This window comes from Corvus moneduloides, chromosome 9 (genome assembly GCF_009650955.1).
Source record: "Corvus moneduloides isolate bCorMon1 chromosome 9, bCorMon1.pri, whole genome shotgun sequence".
In the NCBI taxonomy this organism is placed as follows: Eukaryota; Metazoa; Chordata; class Aves; order Passeriformes; family Corvidae; genus Corvus; species Corvus moneduloides.
In genome coordinates, this window is record NC_045484.1 from 17,473,575 (window position 1) to 17,500,817 (window position 27,243).

Sequence of the window (27,243 nt, forward strand, 5' to 3'; positions counted from 1 at the left end):
CTCTGATCCAGTGAAGTCCTTGGAGCTGCAGCCTGCTCACAATACATGCTTGAGGGCATTCCCAGATCAGGGCTAGTGTGGAATGGATCTATCCCAAGAGGGAGTAAGGAACCCATGTATAATCAGGAGATTCACCATCATGGGATGGCAGGAAGCATATCTTTATGTCATCCTCTGTAGGCTTCCAGGAGATGGGGTGGTATGAACCCCTGCCATGGAGACCACTGGACGAGCCCTCCTTCGCAGAGCTGGGTGTGCTCGTTCTTGCTGGCCAGGACACTGGGGAGCCACAAGGTGCATGTGAGCTGCACTGCCCTTCCGCCAGCACTCCCTCCCAGCCCCTCCTCACCAACAAAACTGTGCTGAGGGCATGGGGGATCTACAGTGTTTATAGCTGGGGGTGTTTATGGTGTCAATGAGATGCTAGTGACATCTCTGATTTTCTGAGGTTGTTCTTCAGCTGAATTAATTTCCACTTTGCCAAAGTGGCAAGTTCTTGTGAAGCTCTGGATCAACATGGCTGAAGGTAGTCTGACCCACTTCTGCTGAACTGGAACTGATTCAGTAAAAACAGGTCAGGCTACTACAAGCTGCCCCAAGCCCTGCATGAGTGCCAGCTCTCAGCCACGTTAGCATTCCAGCTGAATCTGTTTGAACATGAGTCCTCAGAGCAGGCTGACACACAAGCAAGGCTGAGCCAGGCATTGGGATGAAGGAGAATGGAAGAGGAAATTAACATTTAGAAAAGTCATCTTTTTGGGAAGTGGTTGAAACTGACACTAAACAAGAAAACAAAATTAAACTAGCAGGTAGGTTTTCTACTCTCTGGCCTTGGGCTGTGGCTCAGGATAGTGCTTGGAAAGACCTATGAATGCAAGAAAAGAGGTGTGGAACCCGCCTGGTTTGTGCTTTAAACCACATTGTAGAGATATGGAGAGGTTCAGGCTATGGCTAATCATATTCAAAGAAGTCTTTTGCTAGCCCAAAGTAATGTACAGTGAAGCTGGGCAGGTGAGATTAAACTATGCCCTTGCCAAATATTTGCTTTGAATATTTGCTGAATAATAGGTCCATCAGTTGTTCATATTGTTATAAACATTGTAGAAAGCAAAAATTATTTAAAAGGAAATGTCAAAAAAAGAGCCTGCCTCTCTGAACTGTAATACTGACAAGTTTGTCTTTCCGCTTCTCCGCAGCTCCTCCAGCAATCAGTGGAATTATTAATTTACCTGGCCCATTGTGACCATGGCAGCATCCATGCAAGGGGGCAGAGGAAGATACGGGCTTGCATTCCAGCAAGTCCACAAAGCAATGTGCTTCCCTCTAAGGAGCTATCAGGTCACACTAATACTGCTGCCTTCTAACATGAATGTTCTTCAGCCTGCATCAGTCATCCATAGGACACAGCTCTTTTCATCCCATCTTCCCACCACAGGGCTGAGGTTCCTATGGAAGTACTGTGTGCCTGGGGTGGGTGCCGATTCTCAGGTGAGCTACAGACCACTGATTAAATGCACTCCCATACCACTGGTGAGCAATCACAGCACACCAGTTTGGACAACCATGTGTTCTCACTGAGCCCTGTTGTACTGTGCAGTAATTAAAAAGTCATGAGTCCTATTTAAATATAGGGCATTCTGTCCTAAACCTTCGAGTGCCTGCGGGTGTAAGCTCACTCTCCAAGGATGTTCTCTGGTCTGTGCACATACACCAGCTTCATCAAAAGGATGTAGGAAATGCCAGATCCAGATACATGAATTCCACTCTTTTTTTAAAAATACATCACTGATCAGTCCAGGGATGGCAAAAATTAATAGTAATGAGCTAATTACTATACCAGCTGCCTACAAAGAGGGGTCCTGTAGGCAGACTCCTTCTGCCCATTTGCCTGCTGGTTAAACCACCGCTCTAGAAATTATAAAACAAAACTTTTTTCCTTTTATAAACATCTATCAGCATCACCTTTATATGGCCCACAGCACCAACACTGCCTAGCTTTTAAGTTCTCAGAATCCAGCCAGAATCTCCCCTAGCACATTATAACACATTTTACTGGCTTGAGCAGGGTAAAACACAGCCGTCTCCTCAAATGAATGGCTGGTGAGCTCCAGCAGCCCCTGTACAAGGCCGGGCTCACCATCTGTGCTCCTCCCAACGTCCGAAGCCCGTTCACAACTGCCAGCCCTTTGAAAAGCCAGCCTGTTTTTCTGATTGATTCACTTTTTAATGAACTGGGAAAGCCTGTGAACTTAAACCCTGACACCTTCACCTCCCTGCCTTCCTAGCCATCCCTGCAGCAATGTACTGATTATATTTCAAGTTATTATGGGATTAATACAGCTGCCCCTGGTGCCTCTTTCCCCTGAACTTCATCAATAAAAGTTGTGTCCTACTCTTACTCTGGTTAGTTCAGTTTCTTCCTGAATCTCTCCCTGTAACCTGTGACGTGTTGGCAAGGCTATATCGTATCATCCCTTCAAAGCTGCCAACACTGCTGATGTTTAAAACCTACTTGTGTCATGGCCTTGCATAAGCTTTGTGTATTTAAGAGGACATTTTGAGCTTTGCTATGCACTGCACCAGCTAAGTGGGTAGCACATACTTAGCAGTATTGAAAATAATGAAATAAGATAATCCACCAAAAAACTTAAATAGATTGTGCCAGTGTCATCTTTCTTTGAATTCACAGTAGAGCTGTAAAAAAGTACTTTATGCAGGCAAGTTCAGTAGAAGAAAAAAATAAGATGGGGGGAACAAAAGACCTGTGCCCAGCACAGTCCAGTTTTTCACCAACAGCATTTCTTTATACAGTACGAGCTTTAGGTTTACTTTTTTTTGTTGGTTTATAGGTTGGGGTTTTTTCTCCCCCAAGAATACTATTTCCTAAAAACATCATTAAAAGTGTAATTAACTGGCTTATTCTTTGGAAAGTCTGCAGTTGTTTACAAAAGAATTGCCACACAAGCTGCCACCTTCAACTGTGTTGAAGCAGGGAATGATGTTCTTGTTTACAACTGTGCATCAATTTCACAATATATTTAGTTTTGGTACAAGTTACATATAAAATTCTTACTGAGTTTAATGTTGCAGCAAATAACACATACAGTAAGTGAGTAGGATTTATCACTGGTTGTAATGTCATTGTACATATTCAAAATATATACGGTGAATGATATATACACATGCACATGCAAACAAAATGGAAATATATTTAGTTTAAGAAGTGATGAATTGTGCTTGCTTCCATTATTCTCATTTTGTACGTAGGAGAACGGAGATCAAGCACATCAGTGAAAAGAGTGGCTGGTTGGGATCACATCTGTGAAGCAGCACAGTCACCAAAGAGCAGGTTGGAGAAGAAACAGCACTTTTGTACCCATAGCACAAGACAGGGGGTCCCTCAGAAGTGAGGCACCCACTGTGGCTGGTGGGATACAAGCAAATCCCATGAAGTCCCAAGATGCTCCCACGAAGCATAAAATATCTATCCAGGTAAAACGCTTCCCCCAAGATGTTTTATTCAAGCTTTTTCCTTAAAGAAGGAAATAGTAATTTTCCCCTTTAAATTCTGTTTTCTTTTTCCCCCCCTTGTTTGGTCTCTCCCGTAAATACAGAGGCCAGAAGGCTATGCTTAAATAATTCATCTACAAATTTGCAATATCTTTTTGAACTATAGCAATTAAACGGAAAATAGAAAAATCAGCTCAGCATCCTGTTTGGATGTAATTAAAGGTATAATCTGTTCCATTTGAACACTTCAGTGCTTACCCTTCTTAAAACAACAAGTAAGAATAGTAGCTCATTTGCAATATGCTTTTTTTTTCAAGTCAGCTAAAAAGACTAACTGATGAAGCAAAAATAATAATTTTTAAATGTGGCATAAGCACAAAAATACCAACTACAGCTTTCGAATGATTGCTGCAGATCTCAAGTGTGATGAGAGTTCAGTAACAAGGGATATAAGCTTTATGGCAAAACACTGAAGTCTTCCACTATTTGGTATCAGCATCTCGATATGGCTGATATAATTACCTATCAAATACATCAGTGGAATGAATATCAGACGATACCCAAAAATATGGAAGTGGGATGCAGATCAGCTCAGTCTTTAGGGGCTGTTTGATCTTAGTGTTTTTTTCTAAGAATAAAAGACAAATACTGCATTCGTTGCCCCTTTGTTTTCTATAAGCAGCTGAAGATTTTACAGCACAATAAAGTTAGCCTATTAATGGCTGGCTTATGAGTTTTAGCTGGATTTTTACCCTCCTACTGGACATTTCTTCACTGCTCAAAGAAATTGAAGTCAGGTGTAAAGTTAATATCTGCCTCATTCATTTATTCATATTGTAAGCAATCAAGATTTTCCCAAATCACAGGGCAATCTCTTGCCTTTCGAGAATTAATATAGGCCCTGTTCTCTCAACTTAGTTTAACAAAACAACTGGCATAGGTTCAATGGAAGCAAGGATTATTCTGAGAGGTTATGGTGAACCACAGAAGTTGTTAGCAAGAATCTTGCTTGTAAGATCCCCTAAGAGGAAAAGTATATGGATATTTCAAAATGTAATTAACAGCATATTCCAACAATGTGAGAAAGAAACATCATCTGGTTTAGCTGCAGAGGAATCTGACTGCACAGGGCGAGCTTTGGCTTGCTCAGCAGCCACCACTAGGAGCAAAGGACACGATGGGCACCAGAGGGGACCCCTCAGCAGTGCTGGGAAAGGCCGCAGAGCAGGCTCTGTCTATGGGGGGCTCCTTTCATGCTGCCCATTTCACTGTGCTCAGCAGCACGGTGCCCTCCTCACAGGCAGCTTCACTGGGGCCAGCACCCAACCAGGAAGAATAACTTTTTTCAAAACGTCCACTTTCTCTCCACTATACTCTCAAAAAAAAAAAATGCTTTTGGGGCAGGCATGTCTCAAGCCTAATTTTGGTCTTAATGCTATGGTTTGTAGCACTATTTCAACAAAATTGTTGAGGGTTTTTGTTTTGATTTGGATTTTTAAAAGTTAAATACATAGCAGCAAATAAAAACAATTCTAAAAAGCGAAATGTTATCTTTTTCAAACATTTTGATGATTCAAAAAAAATCAGTTTTCAAGCTTCAGCATTTTAAGCTCAGGTGAATAATGTAGCAGAGAACTGATTAAAAAAGATAAAATGATCGTAAAAACTTGAGTGATATTACACATGGGAACAAAATGGCACAATGGTCTACAAGGCCTCCATTACAATGGTGAATATGAGAGAACTTTCAGCTTACATTTGCTGAAAGTTAGCACCTATTAAAATTTCCAGGCTTCCTGGGGTGCATGCTCTGCTGTTTGAAAGCCCAGGCCCTTTTCAGGACTGGTCCTTCAGGGGCCTGAGCCCCCTCAGAGCCTTCCTCAATATTGTTCTCCCACTGGGGCCTTCAGTGGACAAACTGAAGGTGAGTGGGGTAAAAAAAGCCTCTGGTGAGCCACCCTCAGCTACCCCCTTATGTCCTATTGCCTCCCCCTGAACTGTGCAGCCTCCTACACACCAAAAACATTTCTGTGAGCTTAATGCTAGAACTACTGTTAAAAGAAACACAACAACAGAACTCATTAAAAAACACCCACAGAGGAAGGATAAAAAAAATTCCTCAACACAGTAGTGTCTGTCTCCAGTAAACAGGGCTCTTTTCAAGCCTTGGGCTCAGACATAAGACCACTCTACCAGGGTGAATGATTTACTGTCAGCTGGGCCATTTTCACTTCGGTTTAAGCACAGGCATTTTACCTGCCATTTGCCAGAAGCTGGGAGCTGCTCAGGTGGCATTTGTTACCCATGTGCCACTTGAGCAGCAAACCTGCAGCAGTTTCCCAAGCAGCAATCACCCACCCCATGGGTCACACTGCAGGACCCAAGCCTTCCCCCCACAAGGAACATCTCAGACAGAAGAATCTGTGCCTAAATGAAGCAATGCTTATCTCATGCATGCCACAGGTGTGATGTCATCCCCTCTTGTGGAGGAACCAGGATATCTACAGCCTCTACTCTACAAAAATTCAGGAGCTAAAGTTAACATGTCTCAGACTTTGTCAAAATATGGTGATAATTAAAAAAATTACCACTACAAAGTTAATTCCTCTCTGAGTTCTTACAAACACGTTTTTAATTTGCACCAAAAATTTACATTTCAGATTTCAAGTCAACCAGGAATGGTACAAGCTTGGCCAGGGACTCGAGGCAGTGGCTGGTGGGTTCTGCAAGGCCTGGGGGCAGGAGCACTGTGGCTTCCCGGGAGTATCACAAGCAAATAGTTGCCAGCAAACCCCAGGTGCATACAGGTAAGCCCATCGGATTGCTTTAAACTCTCATCCCTTGTATGAGTGTGAAAATAATCACTGTGTCAGATAAACCTTTGCTCTTTATTAAAAAACCCAAACAAAACAAACCAAACTTATAAGGTAATTGATTGCTTTCTTCTAGTCTTTTATTAGTTATGATTAAGGAGCTATAGTAGCCCTGTTTACACAGCTCTAACAAGTCAGGACCTGCAGAACGTTATTGGCTTGGGGCCCACAACTTGCCGTCCATTCTCAGCAGAATCAATCTGGAGCTGAAAACATCCCCGTAGGAAGCGTACACATCCCTGCTTATACAGAACAGAAACAGCAATAACTTCAGGTCCTGTAAGCTGCAAGTTCAGCTTACAGAGATCAGCCCTGACTTGTCATCGCTCTCAGCATGTTGGTGATGAGATCAGAGCACTTCAGCAAGGACTCATACTTCCAGCTTGACAAGGGACAGAGGTGAGCATGTTACACCTCACTGTTACTCGCCTCTCCAACTGCAGAAAGGAATCGAGAGCTCCTCTGTTTAACATGCAGTCACAGCACTGCCAATCTAAAATGGCTGATCAGTAATACTTTAATTGCAGTTTCATAGAAACAAATTGCTATTTAATTGCAATAAGCTTGTCTGTGACTTAGCTGGACTGACAATAGGCATACACCTGGTAGTACCAGTAACAAGCAGCAACAAGGGTTATCTGGTTCTGCATTTACAGGAGTCTCAGGCAGTGCCATCAAACCCAGAACACAATTTCACACTGATTAAATGTAATACTTAAAAAAAATATATATACATAAATTTCCTAATCTCAATTTTATTTTTTATTTTAATAGAGCTGTTCAGAATAGATACTTGCAAAAAGCCGCACACTTCACATACAACTACCAGCAAAATAATTTGATAAAAGATTTAAATTGAAATGATCTTTTGAAATTACAGAATCAGGTTAAAAAAGACCTCTGAGATCATCAAGTCAGAACACCACCGTGTCAACCAGACCGTGGCACTCAGTGCCATGTCCAGTCTTTCCTTATCACCTCCGGGGCGGTGACTCCACCACCTTGACAGCAAGGCATACTCTGCCAGTATGTGAGGTTTTGGGGGTTTTTTAGTATTTACCCTAATGTTAGAGGATGCAAATTTTACCAGTGTTAACTAACAGGGAAAAAGGGAGACAAACTCAGTGTGGTTAATATTCTGAAGATGTGACTTAATTTCATAGGCTTCATTTTGTTAAGGCGTTCTCATTTTGTATTTCATAAGATACTGCATAACCTGTTAAAATATTTAAAGATAAATCATGTAGGACTGAAAAGACAGTATCTTGTTGCAAACAGAATTTGGTTTGGAAAGGCTTAATGTCCCAATGCCTGCCAGGATGCGTAAATCTCATAACTAGACAGCTGAATAGGTAAAAACATTAAACCCATTTAGAGGGCAATCTTTTTACAAAATTGTTTCATTAATAAGAGTGACAATTTATATGATTGAGATGTTTAGATGCAGTATAGACAAAGCATTTTATCCAGGTTCATGAGGATGATTTCAGATTAGTTATATTTCCTTTGATTCTTTTTTTAACAGCATTCATTTTGAAAGTAAGGGAAGCTCTTACTGAATGATTATTTGACTTTTCAGCAGCACTAAATGCAGAGGGTGTATTTCAGCCTCAGTGCAGCAAATACCTGTGATAAAAGGTGAACAAATACGTGTTTTTCTTTACAGATCTCCTAAAAAAGAAGTGATTTTTCACATAAGGACAAATCTAAGAGTTTCCAGTAGCCCTCTGCCCACACCTACTATCCCCATTACAGCCTGTTTCATTGTGTGAAATGCCTCTGGTTTCAAGAAAGTGTTTTACCTAAAGCAAGAATACTACTTAAATATGTTCTATTGTATATTCATAGCTCCATTAGTCCTCCTGCAATTTAGCACATCAAAGCAAAGGCTTCATCACTTGCATGTGGATTATGCTAACATGAGTGACATTTGTAATCTTATAGGTCTGCAACTTAAGAAATGCTTTTAAAGTAAGCTATTAAATAGGTAGCTGTGCTTTACAAATGAGTCATATAATAGTTTATTTAAAGCTGTTAATGAACTTCAACCTCTACATCACTAAATGCTATCCTACATTACTTACTATAAGTTATTAGCTATCTTCTTAGCACTTCTAGGTTATATTGGACAACCAAAAATCTGTACATGTTAGATTTAAACACTGTACCTTGAGTGCTTATACTGAAAGAATATAAAAAGATGTCTACAGTCTCACTAATACTTGAATTCTATATTCATATGACTTCAAGTGTCTTTTCAAAGATATTGAAGCAGCACAATTTGCAGGACTCTTTAAGACTTTAATGCCAGATCAAAAAGCTTAGAAACTTACTTAAAATACCCATAAGTGCATTTAATTAAAAATCATACATAGTGTCAGTCATTTATGTTGTGCTTTATATGTTATGCAAGTAGTCTTTTGTCTTTACTGTCTGATACTATATGTTGCTACATTTTCTTTTCTCTGAAACAGTGCTTCTTCCTCAAGCACTGAAGTGTTAAAAGAAGAAATTCAGCAGCCCTCCAATATACTAGAGGTCATGAAGTAGAATCTGAAACAAAAATATCTGCTGTTGGTTGTTTAGACAGATGAATCTATAAATCAACTTTTTGTGTATCAGCATCACAAGTAAGTCAAGCTCACTCCATAACCAAGCATGCCAAGTAGTGAACACCTTCTAAAAAACAGAATTAAACAAAGTAATGATGTGTTGTGAATGCATTAGTTTCCTATAAAAGTAGAGTATTTCTTAATATTGATTTGCTTTTAATTGCAGCAAAGGCAGATTCATTGCTTGCAGGTTCCTGACTGAGGGCATACAGTGCACAGCCACAGATCCCATGTTAGTATTCTTGCTAAAAACATGAAAATTCAGATTCTCTTTTTCTCAAAAGTATTCTATACAGATCTACCACAAAACAGCTGATGGGAAAAACGTGGAAAATGAAGTTGTTCCCTTTATAAGCTTAAAGGTGGCTCTGCTGCTTTGTGGGGAGGTGGTTTTTGTTTGCTTTCAGAAAACAAATCATATTTTGAGATCAGGTAGTTCTCAGAAACAGCCCAGGAAACAGATTTTTTTCTTTCCTTAAGATTATCAGTGTTGAAAAGTTAAATTCTTTCACCCCAGCAAACACAACTTTATGTTGTTCAGATCAGAATAGCTATTGTATTCCTTGTCATGAATACTCAATTCTAGTGCTCAGCATGAGGTACAGACCTTTCGTTTGCTTTTATTTTTTTGACCTCTTACGGTATATTCATACCCTCTTTATGCTTGCAGGCTCAGAGACATGTGCACACCCTTAACACAGAAGGAACTGGAAAGAAAGAGACCACAGTACCTCTGTGTGTGCTGTTATTCACTGCAATGGGAATTGCAATATAGTTGCTGTTACCAGAATTAAGAATCTCTATGAAAAAAAATATAATTTTGGAGTACTTGTTATCCTTGCCAAAAGTAACATGGTGAAGTAGGTTAGCAGAGTCTTTACTGGCATAAGACAAAAGAAAAAATCCAAACCAAAACCTACTTTTAAAGCTAATTGACAATTAAGATAATGACTTTGTAAGATGAAGTTGCAGAATGTTTAGAATGCAATTTTAAAAAAAGCAAAGCTTCTAAAACCCATACTCAGTTTTGTTTTACTTTTTATTATTTAAATACACCATACTAGAGCAAATGTCTCTGAAAATATCACAAATAAAAGATTTTTCTTCATTCAGCAAATTAGAAGTAGGTGAAAATTTCTACACAGTAGCTGCTATGAGCCTGACTTTTTTCTTTTTTTTTTTTTTTTTTTTGCCATGGGAAGTAGCAACATTAGGACAAGAACACTTACATGCATACATACATTGTATTTTACAGAGATACAATAAAAGTGTTTGTGATAGAATATCACAAAAGCCACATCTTTATCTCATGTTCAGTTTGATTGAAACACATTTCCTTACAACACTTAAATATACAAAGAGCAAATAGAATGTTGTTAAGGTAAAACACAGGGTACAAACTGGCCAGTGCCCTGCTAATTGTTAATGAGGGTAGAAAGCAGATTTCAATGCTTCTTTTAATTAGCTTCATTAGTCATCTTCCCCACCCACCCTCCCCAAGACGTCCTCTGGTGGATCTTTTTTCATTTTCTCTACAGTCTCCCATTAGCCCAGGTTCATGGAGTCCTTAATGTTCATATTCAGTCATTTTAATACACCAATAAATGTGGGAAGGGCAATCAAGAATAAAGAAGGTGCAATGGTATGGAGCTGGCATTGATGCTAGCTACAAAGGTGACTTGTCTACTTGGAGACATGGGATCCATCTGTGATGAACAAAATTTGAGATGAAGGCACGCATTCTGCATTACTCTGACCTTTTAGCAGACCTGCAAGAAATAAAAATGGGTATCTTAGCTAAATTTGAGATAGGAAATGACAACATGACTGCTTTTGTCTTTTCCCTATTCACTAATCTCTTTTTTATTAGACTACTTTCCAACTGTGACTTGATTAAGGCTTTCTACACTGGCCATTCATACTGCTAGCGTTTCAACTTTAAATAGCAAAAAGCAAACATTTTTCACAGTTTCACTACTAAAGAAAGCAGACATAAAAAAAAGAGACTACAACAAGAAATTAGGGTACTTTCTGGTAACAAATCATACAGTGAATAAGGTGGTTTTTCTGGGCCCCGTTTAAAAGGGAAGAACCATTATGCCATGCCTTTGAAGAAGCAAGTAATATGATCTTGTAAGTAGAAGAAATAGTGTGTAAAGCAAATATGAAGTACAGCCAATATCCTCCCAAGGCAACTTTGGTTAATATGCTGCATTGCACAAGAGCTAAATATAGATATTTCAGGATTCCCCCCTCCCATTTAAATTCCTCATCTGGTACGTTAGTTAATGTTACATAAACATTTTAATATAAGAAGTCAAACGTGTGCTTTCATACTGGTGTTAATGAATTGTGATAATTAAAAGTGTCTAACTCAATAAAAATCTAAACTTTCATGGATAAAATAGAAATGATCATCCATAGTCTTCAAATACAATCTGTTTGCAATTACCAAAATGAAATAATATATATTAGATTTTTATGGCTTTTAAATGGCATTTTGCGCTTCCCAGGAAGTTCTTTTTCCACCCTTTCTCTAAGTTACTAAAAGCCTGAGGTCTATTAGTAACTGCAACCCCCCACTTTCAAGCTAATTAAAGTAGTAGAGGCTTGGAGGTTTAATTCCCCAGAGCCGAAGCTCAGTGTGAGAAAGGTAATTTGTCTGTCCAGAACAAAGATTAGGGAGCAGCCAGCAAGCATATTTAATAAATGAGCATCAAATATCTTCTACTATGGACACAGACAACACCAATTATGTAACTACAAGGGAATTGTTGAATGATATGTAAACTAGAAGATTTTTGAGATCTTCTCTAAGAGACGTAATGTAACTCATACTTTATTTAAAAGTATAGAAGCTGAAGACAAGCATTTGTTACAAACATTGCCAAGCAGTGGAAAATTTACACTTTTAGTATGTGGTAATACTGTTGCAAACAAGAAATACTACAGGAATACTACCAGTACCAAAAAAAGCAGAGCGAATTCTTGACAATACAGCTCCTTCAAATGAAACAGCACACAGGACATCGCAAAATAAGTTTGCACTCTGCAGGCAAGCAGTACCGATTTCAGAGAAAACAGGGATTTTCTTAAACTACAGGGCAAGTGATGGGAAGTTACAATTTACATGTGTGAATTGCCTCAGGGAGGCAAGAGGCAGGAATGGCAAACATCCCTGCATTTGTCTCCTTAAAAAAAAAATCCCACGTTTTTAAACCAAGTTAAGCCATGCAACCCTTCCTGCCTGCACCGGTCACCGGTAAACTGCACTGAGACGAGAGTAAGTTCATAACTGTCACCTTCATCTGCGCAACAGAAGTGTGTTTGAATGCTGGGAGTCTCTCAATCTCTTTGGTTAAATAAAAAAAACCAAACCTGTGCATAGTCTATGTCTATACTCTCTAGTGATAGAATAACCTGGAAAATGATTGATCTGTAATGTTTAATAAAACATATGATACAGCCAACTCTGTTACAGTGGAAGAATATTTTTAATCAGTGGCCTGAAAACATGCAGCTTTCTGGAAAATATCTCAGATGTTAAAGATGTTAAAATATTTAGACTGTTAAAAAAGCAAAATATAAAACACAACTCTCTTAGCAACTGCCCCTGTAGCTTCCAAAGTTCCAGAAACCTGACAAATACACGAATTATCAACTTATCTCTTTAACTGTGTTTGTTTTCTGGAGTTTCAGTGCTCTGCAATTCTCTTTGAAAACCAGCAGGAGAAGTTAGAACAATTTCTAGAGAGACTGTATTATAAGAAAAAAAACCCCTCAAACTACGTGTCCCCTCAACCTTCTCCCTAATAGCTGCTCATCTGCCTCAGCTCTGGCTGCAGCAATGCCACTCCCAGTCAGTGACAGGAGCTAACAAAAACCTGCTCTCACCACTCTCCTTCTTGCATTTAGCTCCCACCAGGTGCCTACAGTCACAAGCTCTGCAAGCCCAGTCCCGTTTTACTTCTCTTTTCCATGTTCTGTGTTCCTCATCATGTCTACTGCTTTTATCGCAACTAAATCATTTTTATGTTTTGCTAAGGCAGAGAAAGAAACTGATAAAACTAAATGACAATTTAGACACCTATTTGAAGTTACATTAAACTTTACATTCGTAGAAGACAAGTGGATAAACCACTCTCAGAATGGTAAACCTTTTACTGCAGTGTATAAAGATAAATGGTTTTACCTATATTTTGAAATGGGATACCTATAAATATTCATTTAACAGAATCACTGCTAGCTAGTCTATATTACAGATTTGTTTCATTAAAATTCACAACAGTATAAATCTATGAATCTTTAACTGTATTTGCACTTCCTTGAGAAGAGGCTGCACATTCTCTTCCAATCTTAATTATCTTTGTTCTGCCTAACTATGTAGCATATTTGTACTCAATTCTCTCATCACCTCAATTGACAAATTAAGTAAATAAAAAAGGCCCATGCTTTATTTTGGTGTAATTACATTCACTATATAAGACTTGAAAGAATGCTTAAAATTAATCAGTAAATTTATGCACAGTAAAAAAAAAAGCAAACACAGATATTGAAATGTAGCAACACAACCAAAAAAACTCACGTAAATTAAAGAACAGTTTCTGTTTTCTCGGACATGTTTTTCCACTCACTAAAAGCACAACAACATATACTGTACACTACAGAATAGATCAGCCTCGCATTTGTCCCAGATTATTTTTTAATCTTCTGAATTCCTACTTGCAAATAAATGTTATTTTTTGTGATCCTTACAGACATTAATGAAGTTCCTATTGTAAATCTATAAAGAATTACCAACTGAAGTGTGCACTTTTTGTTTCATTGCAATAACTCAGTGCTGTGCGATTGCCTGGGTTAATGATGAAAAAGTCAAATATACTATCAGAGCTGATGGAAAAATCTATCACCAATCTGAAATTAAAATTCATCTGTGGTCAATAAGATTTAATATCCAAGCAAGTGGCGCTGTAAAGAGTAAATGAATCAATGTCATCAATACATAATCAGTATGAAATATGATGTGAATAAAATTATGTGAAAGAGTCATACATCCACTCTTTTCTGGACCAGGGTGGAATGAACAGTCTCTTAACTCAAGGTTGACAGTAATTGTTACAAATTAGGCACAGCAGTTATCAAAATGCACTCAACTTGCATAGCTTTAGGACTGATTAAGGAGATTAAAATACATCTAAAACTATCTAGTTTCAGAGTTACAGGACAACTGTTGATCAAAAATTTTTTCTTCTTCTTCACTCTATGATTTGTACAGTCATTATTTACTCATTTAGCTAGAAACCAAAACTATCAACCATAGAGATACACAATCTCTAGTTCAGCTATTAGTGTTATGGAACGCTAAGAAAATAGCACTTTGGTTTTAAAATCTGAGTTATGACACACAAAACAGGCAAGCAACTACTTCTGAAAGAGTACCTCGGCATGCTTCCTCAACTAAAACCTTAGTATTAAAATGAAATACATTCGTTTAGTCCAGAAACCTTCTCTTCACAAGACATTTATTTCCATATTAAAGGATCTAATTTTCCTCCCTCAGAAACCTGTTCTCCTGTAGCCCTTAATTTCAAGATTATAAAATACTTCTTTCTTAAAGGTTTATATTGATGTATGCTTTGTACACAAGGAGTTCAACACCTGTAGAGATGCACGTGCCCAAACCAAAATAAAATGACTCACCCTGTATGTCATATTTAAAAGGTTACTATTTTCTCCCACACCCTGTGCCTAAATAACTTAAGGTGAGTTCAGTTACTTAAAGGTCTCTGCAGGGCTAGGGAATGTCCACTATTAGAATGATGAAAAGAAACTGATCTTCATTTAGCTCTAAGAAAGCTCATTAGTAATTGTGGAGTATTCACCTTCTGGTCTGGCAGTAGTGGATTACTCTGAAGTGAATTCAAATGGCCATTGATGAGAGCTGTAGGTCTATCATGTTCACAAAATAAACTGCCATTGATGTAGTGAAACCGATCTCCGGGGACCAGGCGATTCCGGCAGGTAGAGCATGTAAAACACTGGAAAATGAAAGAGACAGCAACTGAAACTACAGCACAAATTAAGTATGCTGCAGGTTTGAAAATTACACTTCAGACACTGCAAGTGTAGTTGAGATATGGAGCTGCTTGGTTTCCAGTATCTCCAAGTATGGCATTAGTCTTACCTGTTGGGACTGTGCAGTACGTAACTCAAGGAGAGTTCTACCAATTACGAGGGAACAAAGCTATGCACTAAGGAAAACTTTATAATAAATACTCATTCATCTAGTTATTATTTTGCATTCCATTCATAAGCAGATGCAGGTTTTACACTAAAGAGGCACAGCAGTACTAATCAGCTACTAAAAACAAAAGTACACAGAAAAACCCCCTCACCTTAAGATGATAGACATTGCCCTGTGCCCTCATGACCAGCTCACTAGCAGGAATGGACTGTCCACAGGCACTGCAAGCACCACTATTTCCAAATAACCTGAAACAGAGGTGATGATTGTGAATAATTTAATACACAGAAGGCTCTAGGCATTTTGCACATCACTGCCATGGTTTATCACACAACTGTTTTAGACTTCTGACCCTCATCTTCCAACTTGCTTTGTTTCATAATATGAAAAAGTGTATTTTTGTGTAACAACTGGTAGCTTCACCTTACCTGGGATGTGGTTACACGGGATTTAATCAGAAATATTGACTTACACCTCCAGAAACACAAACAATTCTGTACTACACACATTTTATCAGATTACTGGGTTCATCATAAAAAAAAGATACAATTCATGACTGGAGTTTAAATGCATTGTGTCCTTGAAATTATATGAAGAAGTCTTTTGTACTTTAATCATATCTTGAGATATGAGTCATCAAAAGGGTTAAGAGGATTTGATTGTATATCTAAGAAGACATCATGCTCAGTGTATTGAAACTCCAGTAAACCTCCATCAGTGCAGAGTTTCCATTAGAAACTCTCTGCTATCCAGGTTGATATATAATGTGTATGGGTTAACCTTTTCAATCATGGTGTCAACACTTTAGATTTGCCTCTGCTCATCTCTTTCATCCTAACCTTCTCTCTCTCTTGATAATGAAATGCTTGCTCCAACTTCCCTCTATCTGCTCCTGAGTCCACAATTTAGATTACTTCATCTCTGCTAGCAACAAACTGAATGAAATTTCGATTTGAGCAGAAAGTAATTTACCGGGATCTGGACCCATTTGTCATCATATCTCTCTGGGTGTTTGCTGTATCACTGCAGTTTTCCTATGCAATCAAATGAGACCACAACATCTGCCATTGGGGGGGGGCACACGCAGTGGGGGGAGGGGGGAATAGGCGGAAGAGTGGTGAAGAAAAATATATACATAATTCTTCAAATCCATTTAAAGGTACAACGCATTGATTCAAAATATAATACAATAATGATTATTGAGTTCTACTTTTACAGGCTGTGTTAGCTAGAATTAGAAAAAACGTTATTTGCTTTTGCACGAGTCTCTAATAGACACAAATATTTATAAAGACTACCACAATTCATTTCGCAGTAAAAAAGGAAACTGAACTAGCTGGCAGGGTCACAGACCCACTTTTCTGCACGATGTAAAACACAGTAATAGGATTTACAAATTAGCGTATTGGTGTCATAATAAATATTAATATTTGCATCTCCTTCCTGTCCAAATAAAGTCATAAAATTCTGTTTGTGTCAACCTAGGACACGCATTACAACAGAATACCCGTAATCTGAATGATTGCAGTGTGCCTCTGTATAAAAATAATTGCTTTGAATTTCCAGAATCTGAGCTTGCAGAGGAGGCTTGTCATGTTCAAACTACTAATTTGCTGTCGCCACTTTATTGAAAATAGCCTGTAAGTTGTTATTAAATGTATCGACTGAACGACAGAGAGAGTAGTAAAACTGCCCCTTAAGATGGCTTTTAATAGGAAGCTGAGAAACAAATTTTGCAGCAGCATCGATTTGAAGAGTTCAATCAAAACTCCATTTCAAAACTAATTAGTCTGAGATCCACGACACATTGACACGTTCTTGCAGAATCACAGCGGTTACAAAGGGAAAGCTGAACTATACATTGTCAGGACCTCCCGCCAAAGGGACTAAACTGTCTGGCAACTAAAGGTCCATTATTAGGGCATCTTCCAAACCAGGACCAGTTCCGAATAGTTACATGACACACCGAGGTTACTTCCAAAGCGTTGCAATATGCTTTTTTCTTCCTTCATTGTTACTAGTAACGAAGTTGGCACTAGAGAAGGTGCACGGAAAGGGCTGTGAGAAAAGGCAGAAATGCACTACATTTCTACAGCAAAGATCCAACAATCCAGAGTAAGGGGGTGGCAGCAAGGGCATTGCTGGCTAGAAGGGAGAAGATGGACAGACGCTGTCAGTTGTCCAGGAGAATCTGAACATGGTGAGCCGTCTCTCACAACCCCCTCTTCCCTCCCCCCCATACAATTGCACCACCCAACTGAAAACACAGCTTTCAGAATGCTGATCTCATTGCACTACTTGTCTTCATTAAGCATTCAGTTGTTATACTATTCTCTCTGAACTAGAGTGGTCCCACACCTTGAATGTCTGTGAATTCTAATAAACGGAGTCAAACTAATCCAGAGGCTTTCCACATATCTTAAGTTTTCCCCAGGCATGTTCCCAAAACAACTCTACTTTGGGAAGACACTTCAGCTGAATCTTCTGCAAAAATTTCTAAAAGTTACTTACAAACTCAGAACACCTTTCTGCTGCTTATTATTATTTACCAAGAAAATTAAACTTATTTTTCCTTCTCTACTGTTATGAATGGTTTTGTTCTGTAATACCATTAACAGGAAAAAGGTTTTACCTTTTAAAAAAATGTTATTCCTCCTTACCAGTAACGGAAGTCTTCCACATTAACTATTCTTTACTGAAAAAGTTGTTTTGCATGGTTTCTGGGAAGCTAGAGAGCTAATTATCTAACCAGGGGGACTGTCCAGGACAGTATTTGATTTAAAAGGCTTGAGGCTTTAGGTGCTCAATTAAGTAGCTATCGGTCTCAGACTGGACTTTAATGGGCTCTTTTCTCTTTAACTGCAGCAATGGGTAGAGATACCCCAGGTCAGGCTAATTAAAGACAGGGGACTCTTTAATTGTGATGACAGAATTGGTTTCAGTTTCCTCTTTGGGTCCTCAGTCCAAGAAGGTCATTAATATTTCAACATTTGGGCAATGCAATCAATCACAAACATCAAGAGGTTCCCTGTACGGACAAGGCAGCTCTTCTACACTTCGCAGCATTTTACTGAGCCACCTTAAATTAACTACTGTGTGGTTCCAACACAGCATTCCCCACACCCCCAAATGCTCCTGGTGTTTTTTGTTGGTGGGGTTTTTTTGGGTGGGGTTTTTTTTCAGAACTTTCTGTAGGAGAGTGGGAATGAAAGCAGCAAGAAATCTTCTCAACCCAGTTTCCCATCTTGCTGCTCAAAATTCAGCATCAGCAGAAACACGTCTCTAGCAACTTGTACTAACACAATAAGGTTCCACTGCTTTCCAAAATTGTGGACACAGATTTAAGCACTCTGATTCTTGCACGACGTGGTGCACATTTGTGTTCACATACATATATCCATCCAAGCCCTAGCAAAGAGAAATGCACATCCAGACCTACTGATCCAGAAGGAATCAGTGTTTTTGTACATTCCCCACATTTAATCTAAATTCTGCACCAGCTATATTAAATGTAACAAAGAAAGGCAACACAGAAATTATGCCTGAAGCCAAGTCCATTAAACGTACTTCAGAATAACTAGAGACCAAGCACCTTAAAAGCACCAGAAGCTATTGATACTTAAAAGGGGGGCTGTGCATAATGGCAAGTGCTGCATTAGAGAAGAGGAAGAAAAAAAAGGAAAAAAAAAACCAGCCAAATTACGCTTGGTTAATTCAGAGTAACAGATCTGCCCCCAAGTGAATTGGAGGCCTTGAATTAATTCTGTTATGACAAATCAAGATAAACGTTCCCCCTAAATTGCATGCGATTTAATTAATTTTTGAGATCCTGTTTTTTTTTTTTTTTTCCTAGCTAATAGTTCACATGCTCCTGTGCTGTCATTGTGCTTGAGTGGGCAGACTTCAAAGTGATATTAAATAACCAACTATTAGATTTACCTAGCACGTCCTATTGGAAAAGTGCCATTTAATTACCTAGCCTGTTCAATTAAAGGGACAGCATTCCCTGAATATAGCAGCTTGCCGCTGATTACCAGGGAAATGAACTGGCTGCCCGGCGGCCCCCTCCCTGGCGCGGCCTCACCGCAGCGCGACCAGGTCCGGCCGCCCCCCCGCCCCCGGGGCTGCGCCCCCGCCGCGCTGTGCGGAGCGGCCGCCCGGGGAGGGGCGCCGGGCGCTGCCCCTTTAAAAAGCGCCCGGGCAGCCTCCCCCTCTTCCCCCTTCCCCACCACTCCCTGCTCTCTCTTAGAGGCCAATTTTGTTAATTAAATGTTTTGTTTTCGACGCGGCTCTCATTCATTTCGGACACGTCATTCCGAGCAGATCTAAGCCAGCGACCAGATCTCATTAGATAAAACCTATCAGAACTAAGAGAAAATGGAGGAGACACTAATTAAAGCTTTTAATTGTGCGGATTCGCTGCCACGCTGCTGCTTTATCTGGCATCTCAAGGTTGGGAGGGCTGCGCTCCGCTCCGCTCCCCTCCCTGAGCGCGTTGCTCGCCGTGAGGAAGGAGGGGAAAGGACCAGGGTTTCCACCTCCCTCTCTTTTCCCAGGAACCTTGGCCTTCAATGGAAGCTGTAGCTCTACGGCCAATTTGTTTTCGGGTTTTGGGGGGGAGAGGGAGGGAAAGGGGAGTGTTGTGTTGTTTAAACAACAACAAAAAACCCCACATACAGCTTCAGACAGCTAAAAACCTCATTAATAAATGGCCCTGGGGTCTTGGCCCGAAGGAGTCAAGTCCCTTTCACCTGGCACCTGTGGGCCGATCAATCCTCTTTCCCATTTTGTCAGTCGTATCCAGCGTGCCCCGCGTCTCCGGCTGAGAACGGTGCCCGTGGCTCTTGCCTGGGGAAGAGAATGTGCCACCACAAAAGCCCGCCAGAAAACTAAGAGAGAAGAAGAATGGCAGAGGGGAACCAGAGCGCCTCGCTGTCAGAGCATTGCCTCCACAGCCAAATGGGGCCATTTCAAACACAAAAAGGGCGAGGGCCTCGCTCACGGCAGCATGACCCACGAGGAAGCCTGCAAAGTCAATTTCCAGCAGGAAAGCTCCAAGTTAACTCAACCCTGGCAGCGCCACACCATCCTACCCCACCTTGAGTGTACAGTGTCCAGTTCAAGTTTCAGCAAGCATCTGTCAGAGTTATTTTTGCAAGTCAAATTACACAGATCTAAAGAGAAGTCAGGCAATAGGACAAGGAGATCAATTCAAACCCCTCATCTGATAAAGCATCCTATTCATAATCGCCTACATTAAAATAAACGAGTATTAATTTTTGGCAACACAAAACCAGAGGACTGCGATAAGCTTGCCTGAACTTGCCTCTGGGACACAGTGGACACATCTCCTCTTTTTAATTAGTAGCAATCAGACATGAGGGTTTGTTTGATGGCGTTGGCCGAGTGATGAATCTGTACTATTCAGTGCATCTTAACAGTAGTGTCAATTTTTCCACTTCAAACGAGACTCTTTCCCAAACACCGTTCTGCTCTATTTAATTACTATTCTGCCAGGCTTAGGCTTGTTGCTTAAGGATGATGACCAAAAAGCACCATTAACCCCCCACAATGTGCTGATTTTTTAGCATTTCTCTCTAAAAATACCCCTGAAACTAGCAAAACTAAGGCTTCAATTCCTCAGACATACCACGGGACATATTTTACATACTTAACTGCGTGAAGCCACAGCCAGGTACCAGGTCAGAGGCTGCACTATCAGAGCAACCAAATCTCAACTCCATCCTCTTAACTAAGGAGGTCTCTGTGCATATACACACTACAATCCACATCTTCTCAAATATAAGTTTTACAACATAAGCAAACTTGTAACATTTGATGGCTGCTTTTGGTAGGGTTTTTTTTTTTTTCCAGAAAGGAAAAAAAAGTGGAACTTCTTGGCCATCAGAGAGAAGGGAAATCCTGGGTTAACTCTTGACATTTACTATTAATGAGAAGCCAGAAGCATTTAAACAGAACACTGTTTGTTTTAACTAAGCATTTCTGTGATGCTGGGAAGGTATGGGGTTTTTTTGTTGTTTTTTTTAATTACTGAATGTTGAAACAGAACACCTCCTTGAAGCATTCATGTGCATCAGTCTATCAAACCATTTACTCAAATTAAATGTGTAATCCTTCAAAATGCCTCCTTTTAAATTAATGAGTTTAAGTAGCTTGAGTTCACCTGAAAAGATCGTACAGGCACCTGACCTCATGAATTCTTTCTATTAATTATATTGGAAACTTGTTGGAAGGGATACTCTGCATAATCTTATTGTACCCCAACATATGCGAGATTAGTGAGGCTTAGTTCCCCCTACCCAAATCTGTGGCATTTAAAGCAAACAGCTTCAAAAGAGGAAGAGGTAAGAAATAAAGGGCAAGAGCATATACCTCCTCTGCTATCTCCTGCATTGTCTATACTGGAAGTTAAGAGAAATGCCGGTTCAAAGCTTCTCTGTAACAATGCTAAGACAAACATCATACCACTGGTTTTTGCTGTAAGTAGAATCCACGGCCCTCCAACTGATGGTTAATCAGCTCTTTCACAAGGAGAACAGAGAATGAGTCATTCTGTTTCCACTCAAAGGAGTTTAAAGGTGCTTATGTAAATATCATAATTAATCAGATACTAAAGGCAGGCATTTCATTATTTAGCACCTCTGCCACAGCCTTATTTAAGCTCTACGATTTTAACATTTACTGTTCAGATATGCACACTTCTCCTTCAACACTACAACAAAGCAGATTAATTTAGCCTCTCTGATTGCTGTTTATTTTTAGTTAGGACTTGTTTTGTGCTGACAAACCACTTTAAAGTTACAGTCGTCGTTCAGCCCCCCCAACTCTTCCCTCCACTTGGCAATCGCAACTCGCCCTGGGCTAGGCGCTAACATCCGCACCCGCATGTCTCTCCGATCCTAATGAAAGAGCCATCCTGAGCCAGCCCACCCCTCTGCCCTGCGGACACCCACCACGAGGAAAAAAAAGGGGTGGAAAAAGAGAAAAATGGAGAAAAAGGCAGCGAGAAAGGGGGAAAGCAGTCCTCACCAGCCTGGCCGTCGCCTCACCTGATGTAGTCGTTTCTGCAGAGAATCATCCCGCTCTTGGTGTAGCAGGAGGTGCCGATGTCCCCCAGCTGGGCCTGGCAGCAGGAGCACTTGAGGCAGCGGCTGTGCCAGTAGCTGTCCATGGCGTAGAGCAGGAAGCGGTCGGCGATCTTCCCCCCGCAGCCGGCGCACCTCTTCCAGGAGAGGGAGCCCGCCGTGACCGGGGGCGGCTGCGCGCTGCCGCCGGGGTTCACCATGGCCTGCGCGGAGAGAGGGGCGGGGGCGGGTCAGCGCTGGGACAGGACGGGCCGGGCGGCAGCGCGGGGCCAGCGCCGCTCCCGGGCCCTGCGGGGGCAGCGGCGGCCGGGCCGCGGCCGCGCAGCTGGCGGGGAGCGGCGGGCGCGGGGGGCAGAGCGAGCGCAACCCGCCGCCCCTCCCGCTCCGGGCTTGTGCAGCTGCAGCTCACAAGTCAGGAACAGTCCCGGGGTTTGTTTTGCTTATGAAAAAAAAGTGTGTGAAGAGTACAGGAGGGGGGGAAAGTTGTGAAACTGGTTTTTCAGTCTAGGAGAGGCTCCGCAGGCTTGGGGTGGTAACGAGGGGCTCCGGACCGGCCCTCGAGGCCTTGGGATTTTATTTTTTGTAGTTTTATTTTGGAGAACTAAAAACACCCAGAGAAACTGGGTGTTTTTACTCCAGATTGAGGACGCTGGCCCGAATAATAGATCGTTGAACTTTAGGACGCCAGTTAACTTCCTACACAAGTACACTCAACTTTTGTCTCGCTAATCTGCCCTTGATCAGCAGTTTAAATGCTAAAGCTTTGTTACTAAAAAAAAAAAAAAAAAAAAGTTTACCGACCCTAGGAAAGCAGCAGAGTAATGAAGTGCACCGCTCCGGCTGCAGTTACTCTGGCCGCCCCCGAAACTGCTACTAAGGGCATTTTTCACTTTCTAATAAATGCTTTATGCAAGCAGGACAACCGAGAGATAATATAGGAATCAATTCATAAAGCTTACTCTAAACCGATTAATTTGTTGCCTTCAATCCAGAGTCCAATAAACTCCCGGTGTTCCTCTAGTCACTTATACTATAAAAAGATCAAGTTATTTACTGCCAATTAAGCAGCATGTTTTGTCTTTGTCCTTTGTAAGCCGTATGTGCTCATGCCGAGGCATCTGGCTATCTGCTAAGGACCTTCAGACTGATACGTCCAGAGCAGCGAGGACGAACTTTTCCTGCCACTGGCCCAACTCGACTGCAGGAGAAGAACTGAGGCCGATTTAAACACACATTTCCTCAGAAAGAGTACCTGGAGGTATGTCCAGTGACCGCACAATAAACCAGGAGAACTGCACCAATTAAGCTGTAACAAAAACCCCGAGACTTTATAAAGAAAACCACTCTAAAAGCCATTAGCATTGCATTTATCCGAATGCATCGTATACCTTTATGTAAATTGATTTCTGATGCATTTGTTCAAGGAATTGCCTTTTGTTACAGTTTCCAGCTACAGCTTAATGAATCTGCATTTCCTGCTCTGAGTCCTTAAACCGTTTTCCTACGCTTTAAATCACTTCGGATTTCTTAAAAGAAAGAAAAAGGCTCCATGCCACCACCTTAACCTGTTCTTTGTCGAAGACAAATATGTGTAAATATAAAATGGGAAACGTTACACTGAGAAAACCATCCAGTAACCCCATTAAGCTAAAGCTCTTAAGGACAAGCAATACCTTAATGCTGATTAATCTAAAAAGATGAATCAAGAGGACTGACCAGAAAGTGACTCCCTTGATAACTAAGGACGGGCCCTCATCAAGTTTCATTTAGAGTTTGGGGGGGGGGGGGGGGGGAAGCTTTTAACTTAAATAGGCTTACTCGAGTAATTACAGAGCCAAGCAATTTAGGTCCTGGGATAGGAGTCAGTGAAATAGAAAGCAGAGCTAGAAGCTAGAGGCAAAATACCCCCCTTTTAACAGCGTCTCTGCTGCTTTTTTAATGGAGACCAAGGGAGGGACAAGCGGAGAGCTGGAAATTTGTAGTACAAAAATGGATGCTTAATTCATGTCTTGGTTTTAATTAGGTGATTCACCGAATTTCTCCTGGATTGAAACAAAAGACCGTGTGCGGGGCAGGAAGGGAACCGGAGAGGAAAGAAATAGAGAGCTCACTTTGATCTTTTCTGCCACTGTTTCAGAAAAGTGTTTACTACGGGGGAAGCGGGTGCCCCAGCCTCCCCCCACCCCCCCACCTCCCCACCCCCCCCCCCGTCCCCTCCATTCACAGCCGAGGCAGGCAGAGCCCTTTCCCGGCGGCAGCTGGGAAGGGGGGTAAGGGAAGGCGCTCCAGTGGCGGCCGCCGCCAGGCTTTGTACGGGGGGCCGCGACAATGCCCGGGGCCCACGGCGACCCGCTCCGCGCCCCTCCGCCCGGCGGGCAGCGGGACGGCAGCGGCGAGCGGGCGGGCACCGCGCACACGAACGCTGAGAAACACGGGGGAGCGACCGGCACTTCTTACCTGCTTCCCCTCTATATTGCAAAAGGCCGGAGAGCGCCGCTCGGGGTTCCTGAAGAGGTCTCCTTGCAAAGAAACAAGCACAGCGCTCGCCCTCTCGCCGGCTGTTGGGAGCGCTGGAGGGAGCCCCCCGCCCGGCAAGGGGCAGCCCAGGCTGGAAAAATATAGATATTGCTATGAGAGGCGTCTGCCCGGGTCCTTCCTCCAGCTCCCGCTTCCCGGGAGGGGAGCTGCAGAGCTCGGTCCCCGCCGCTGAGCCGCACACGCAGGGCGCCGCCGCCGCTCGCTGCTGCAATCGCCGGGCAAGTTTGGCAATGTGGCTTCACTTTGTGCCGCTTCCCCCCCGCCCCCCCCACCTCCGCCCCCTCTCCGGGCTGCGGCGGCTCCCGAGCCTCCCGCGGCGCGGAGCCGGCCGGCCGCGGCCCGCCGGAGCGCCTCAGCGGAGCGGGCGGGAGCCGGCGAGTTTGAGCGGGGCCGGGTACGGAGCTGCTGCCGGGATCCTGCGGCGGCGGCGCTGGTGGGGCGCGGGGGGCGGCCCTTGTGCCCGTCTAAGCGTGAGGCTGCAAGTGCGTGTGTGCCCGTGTGAGTGCGTGTGTGCCCGCACGGTGCGCGTGTGTCCGCTGCCCTTACACATGTGTTACTGACAGAGCAGAATCCCAACTACACTCCGGCTGGGCGCCCCCGTCAGCCCGCCGCAGCCAATCCGCCCCCGGCTTGTTCAGGCGGAATAATAAAACCTGCCAATCCCCGGGAAGACAAAGGAATGAGTGAGAGGGGAGGGAAAAAAAAAAAAAAAAAAAGGAGAGGAAGGGAGGGGGCGAGGAGGAGGAGGAGGAGGAGGAGGGGAATGTAGAGGAAGGAGGGAGTCAGGTGGGCAGCGCTGGCCGCGCCGGGCGCTGAGGGGAGGCGCGCGGCCGTGAGGGCACCGTCCGCCCCGCCCCGCCCGCCAGCTCCCGGCCACCAGTTGAGAAACTTGGCGGCGAGGGGTCGTCCTGGCTGTCTCCGAGGACAGGCCTGCTCCGCCCGGGCGGCGGCGTCCCTCGGAGCCCTTCCCGGCTGCTGGGCGCTTCACCCGCCGCCGCGGCCCCACCGAGCCGGGGGGAGGCGCCGAGGGGAGGTGCGGCCGCAGCAGCCGCTTCTTGCCGCCTTCGTGGCGCCCCCCGCTGCCCGCGGCCGGCCCCGGTGCCCGCTCTCCGTCCTGCGCTCCCGTGCCGGAGCGGGGAGAGGCGGCGAGGGCCGTGCCCAGCTCTCCCTGCGGGTGGAGGGGCCGTGTCGCGCCGCCGACTGTCACACGTTCCCCGCAGGAGCTGCGCTGCGGGACTCAGGGGGGCACGGCCCGCGGTGGCCGCCCCAGTGGAGGCTTCGGTGGGTTAAGCAGCTGCAGTTGGCGGCACGGCTTGTCAGCAGGGAAGGCAGCTGCGTTTCTGAGGGAGAAGCCCGGGGATGACGGCAAATCGGAACAAGTAATGGTCAGAGAGGACGCTTAAAACTGTGAAAAACCCACTACGTGTTAACTGCACGCCTGTGAGGCCTAAGTGCAGCACACAGGATAAGCACAGCCGCGAATCGCTGGAACACGCCCCCGGAATAACAAAGTGCTCCTAAATGCGGGTGCTGTCCCCAGCGCAGCTCCGCGCCCGGCCGTGCCCGGCACAGGGAACACACGCGCTCCTGTCACCCCGCGTACGCGGCCGCGCTCCTCTCGCGGCGGCGGAGCCCCATCAGTGGCACATTCCCGGGATCCGTTAAAGGACAGACGAACTTCATAACAGGAGTTTCTCGATTCCAGACGGCTGACGTAAGCAGCAGCCAATGCAGCGCTGGCCGGCCGGCAGCAACGCTCGGGCCGCGCTCGACGGGCGCCGCGGGCAGGGCAGGGCAGGGCGGCCCCGCCGCCCGCGGGCACGTTCGCTGCCCTGTCAAGTATGTGGTGATGGCAGCGTGACCGGGCTACGAGCTCCGTGCGCCCACCCGATGTCCGAGACAACTAAGTATTTAAAACCTGCTCCTGCCGGCGGCTAACGCAGACGCGGTGCCCCGCACAGGTACACGGAACTCTTCCGGGGAGCACTTCCTAAGTGCTCCGGCGCAGGAACGCTGCCCGCCCGCCCGCTGACAGCCCGGCGCTGAGCCCCGGCCGGCAGTCGCAGCCCAGGTGTGCTTTAACCACATCGCCACCTGTGGGTCTCCCGCAGCCCTGCAGCCCCGGCCTGGGCTGGGCACGGAGCCGTGTGCCCAGCAACCATTTAGAATTGGAAGGAAAATCATCTACCGGGGAGAAACGTATTTGAGAAAACATAGGATAGCGAAGATACATTTTGCTTCTAAATATGTAAGAAATAAAATTTTGACATTTGAATGGCACCACAGGTATGATTTAAACACGGGAGAAAATTATATTTCTGTGTTTCTCCATAGACTGGAGATATGTTCAGAGTCTGCTT

General features: G+C 43.4%; 2 protein-coding genes across 2 annotated transcripts; both read right to left on the reverse strand.

Moving 5' to 3' along the window:
* Positions 1-10,016: 10,016 nt before the first annotated feature.
* LMO4 (LIM domain only 4) lies at positions 10,017-25,145 on the reverse strand. The gene is made up of 5 exons (XM_032118118.1): positions 24,803-25,145; positions 22,310-22,548; positions 15,391-15,487; positions 14,878-15,033; positions 10,017-10,764 (listed from the first exon to the last, which is right to left on the reverse strand). The coding sequence occupies exons 2-5, from the start codon at positions 22,543-22,545 to the stop codon at positions 10,756-10,758; spliced, it is 498 nt and encodes a 165-aa protein (XP_031974009.1). The 5' UTR covers positions 22,546-22,548; positions 24,803-25,145; the 3' UTR covers positions 10,017-10,755.
* Positions 25,146-25,665: 520 nt separating this feature from the next.
* Positions 25,666-26,971, reverse strand: LOC116448185 (skin secretory protein xP2-like). The gene is made up of 3 exons (XM_032118304.1): positions 26,823-26,971; positions 26,465-26,715; positions 25,666-26,159 (listed from the first exon to the last, which is right to left on the reverse strand). Exons 1-3 carry the CDS (start codon positions 26,969-26,971, stop codon positions 25,666-25,668), a joined length of 894 nt encoding a protein of 297 aa, XP_031974195.1.
* Positions 26,972-27,243: the final 272 nt, after the last annotated feature.

Coding starts and splice junctions, on each gene's coding strand:
- LMO4 (XM_032118118.1), bottom strand. CDS start 22,545: ATGGTGAACCCCGGCGGCAGCGCGCAGCCGCCCCCGGTCACGGCGGGC. Junction 15,488..22,309: donor TGCAGAAACGACTACATCAG/GTGAGGCGACGG, acceptor CCTCTGTTTCAG/GTTATTTGGAAATAGTGGTG. Junction 15,034..15,390: donor GCAATGTCTATCATCTTAAG/GTGAGGGGGTTT, acceptor TTCATTTTCCAG/TGTTTTACATGCTCTACCTG.
- LOC116448185 (XM_032118304.1), bottom strand. CDS start 26,971: ATGTGGTTAAAGCACACCTGGGCTGCGACTGCCGGCCGGGGCTCAGCG. Junction 26,716..26,822: donor GTGCGGGGCACCGCGTCTGC/GTTAGCCGCCGG, acceptor CATACTTGACAG/GGCAGCGAACGTGCCCGCGG. Junction 26,160..26,464: donor ACGCGGGGTGACAGGAGCGC/GTGTGTTCCCTG, acceptor AACCCACCGAAG/CCTCCACTGGGGCGGCCACC.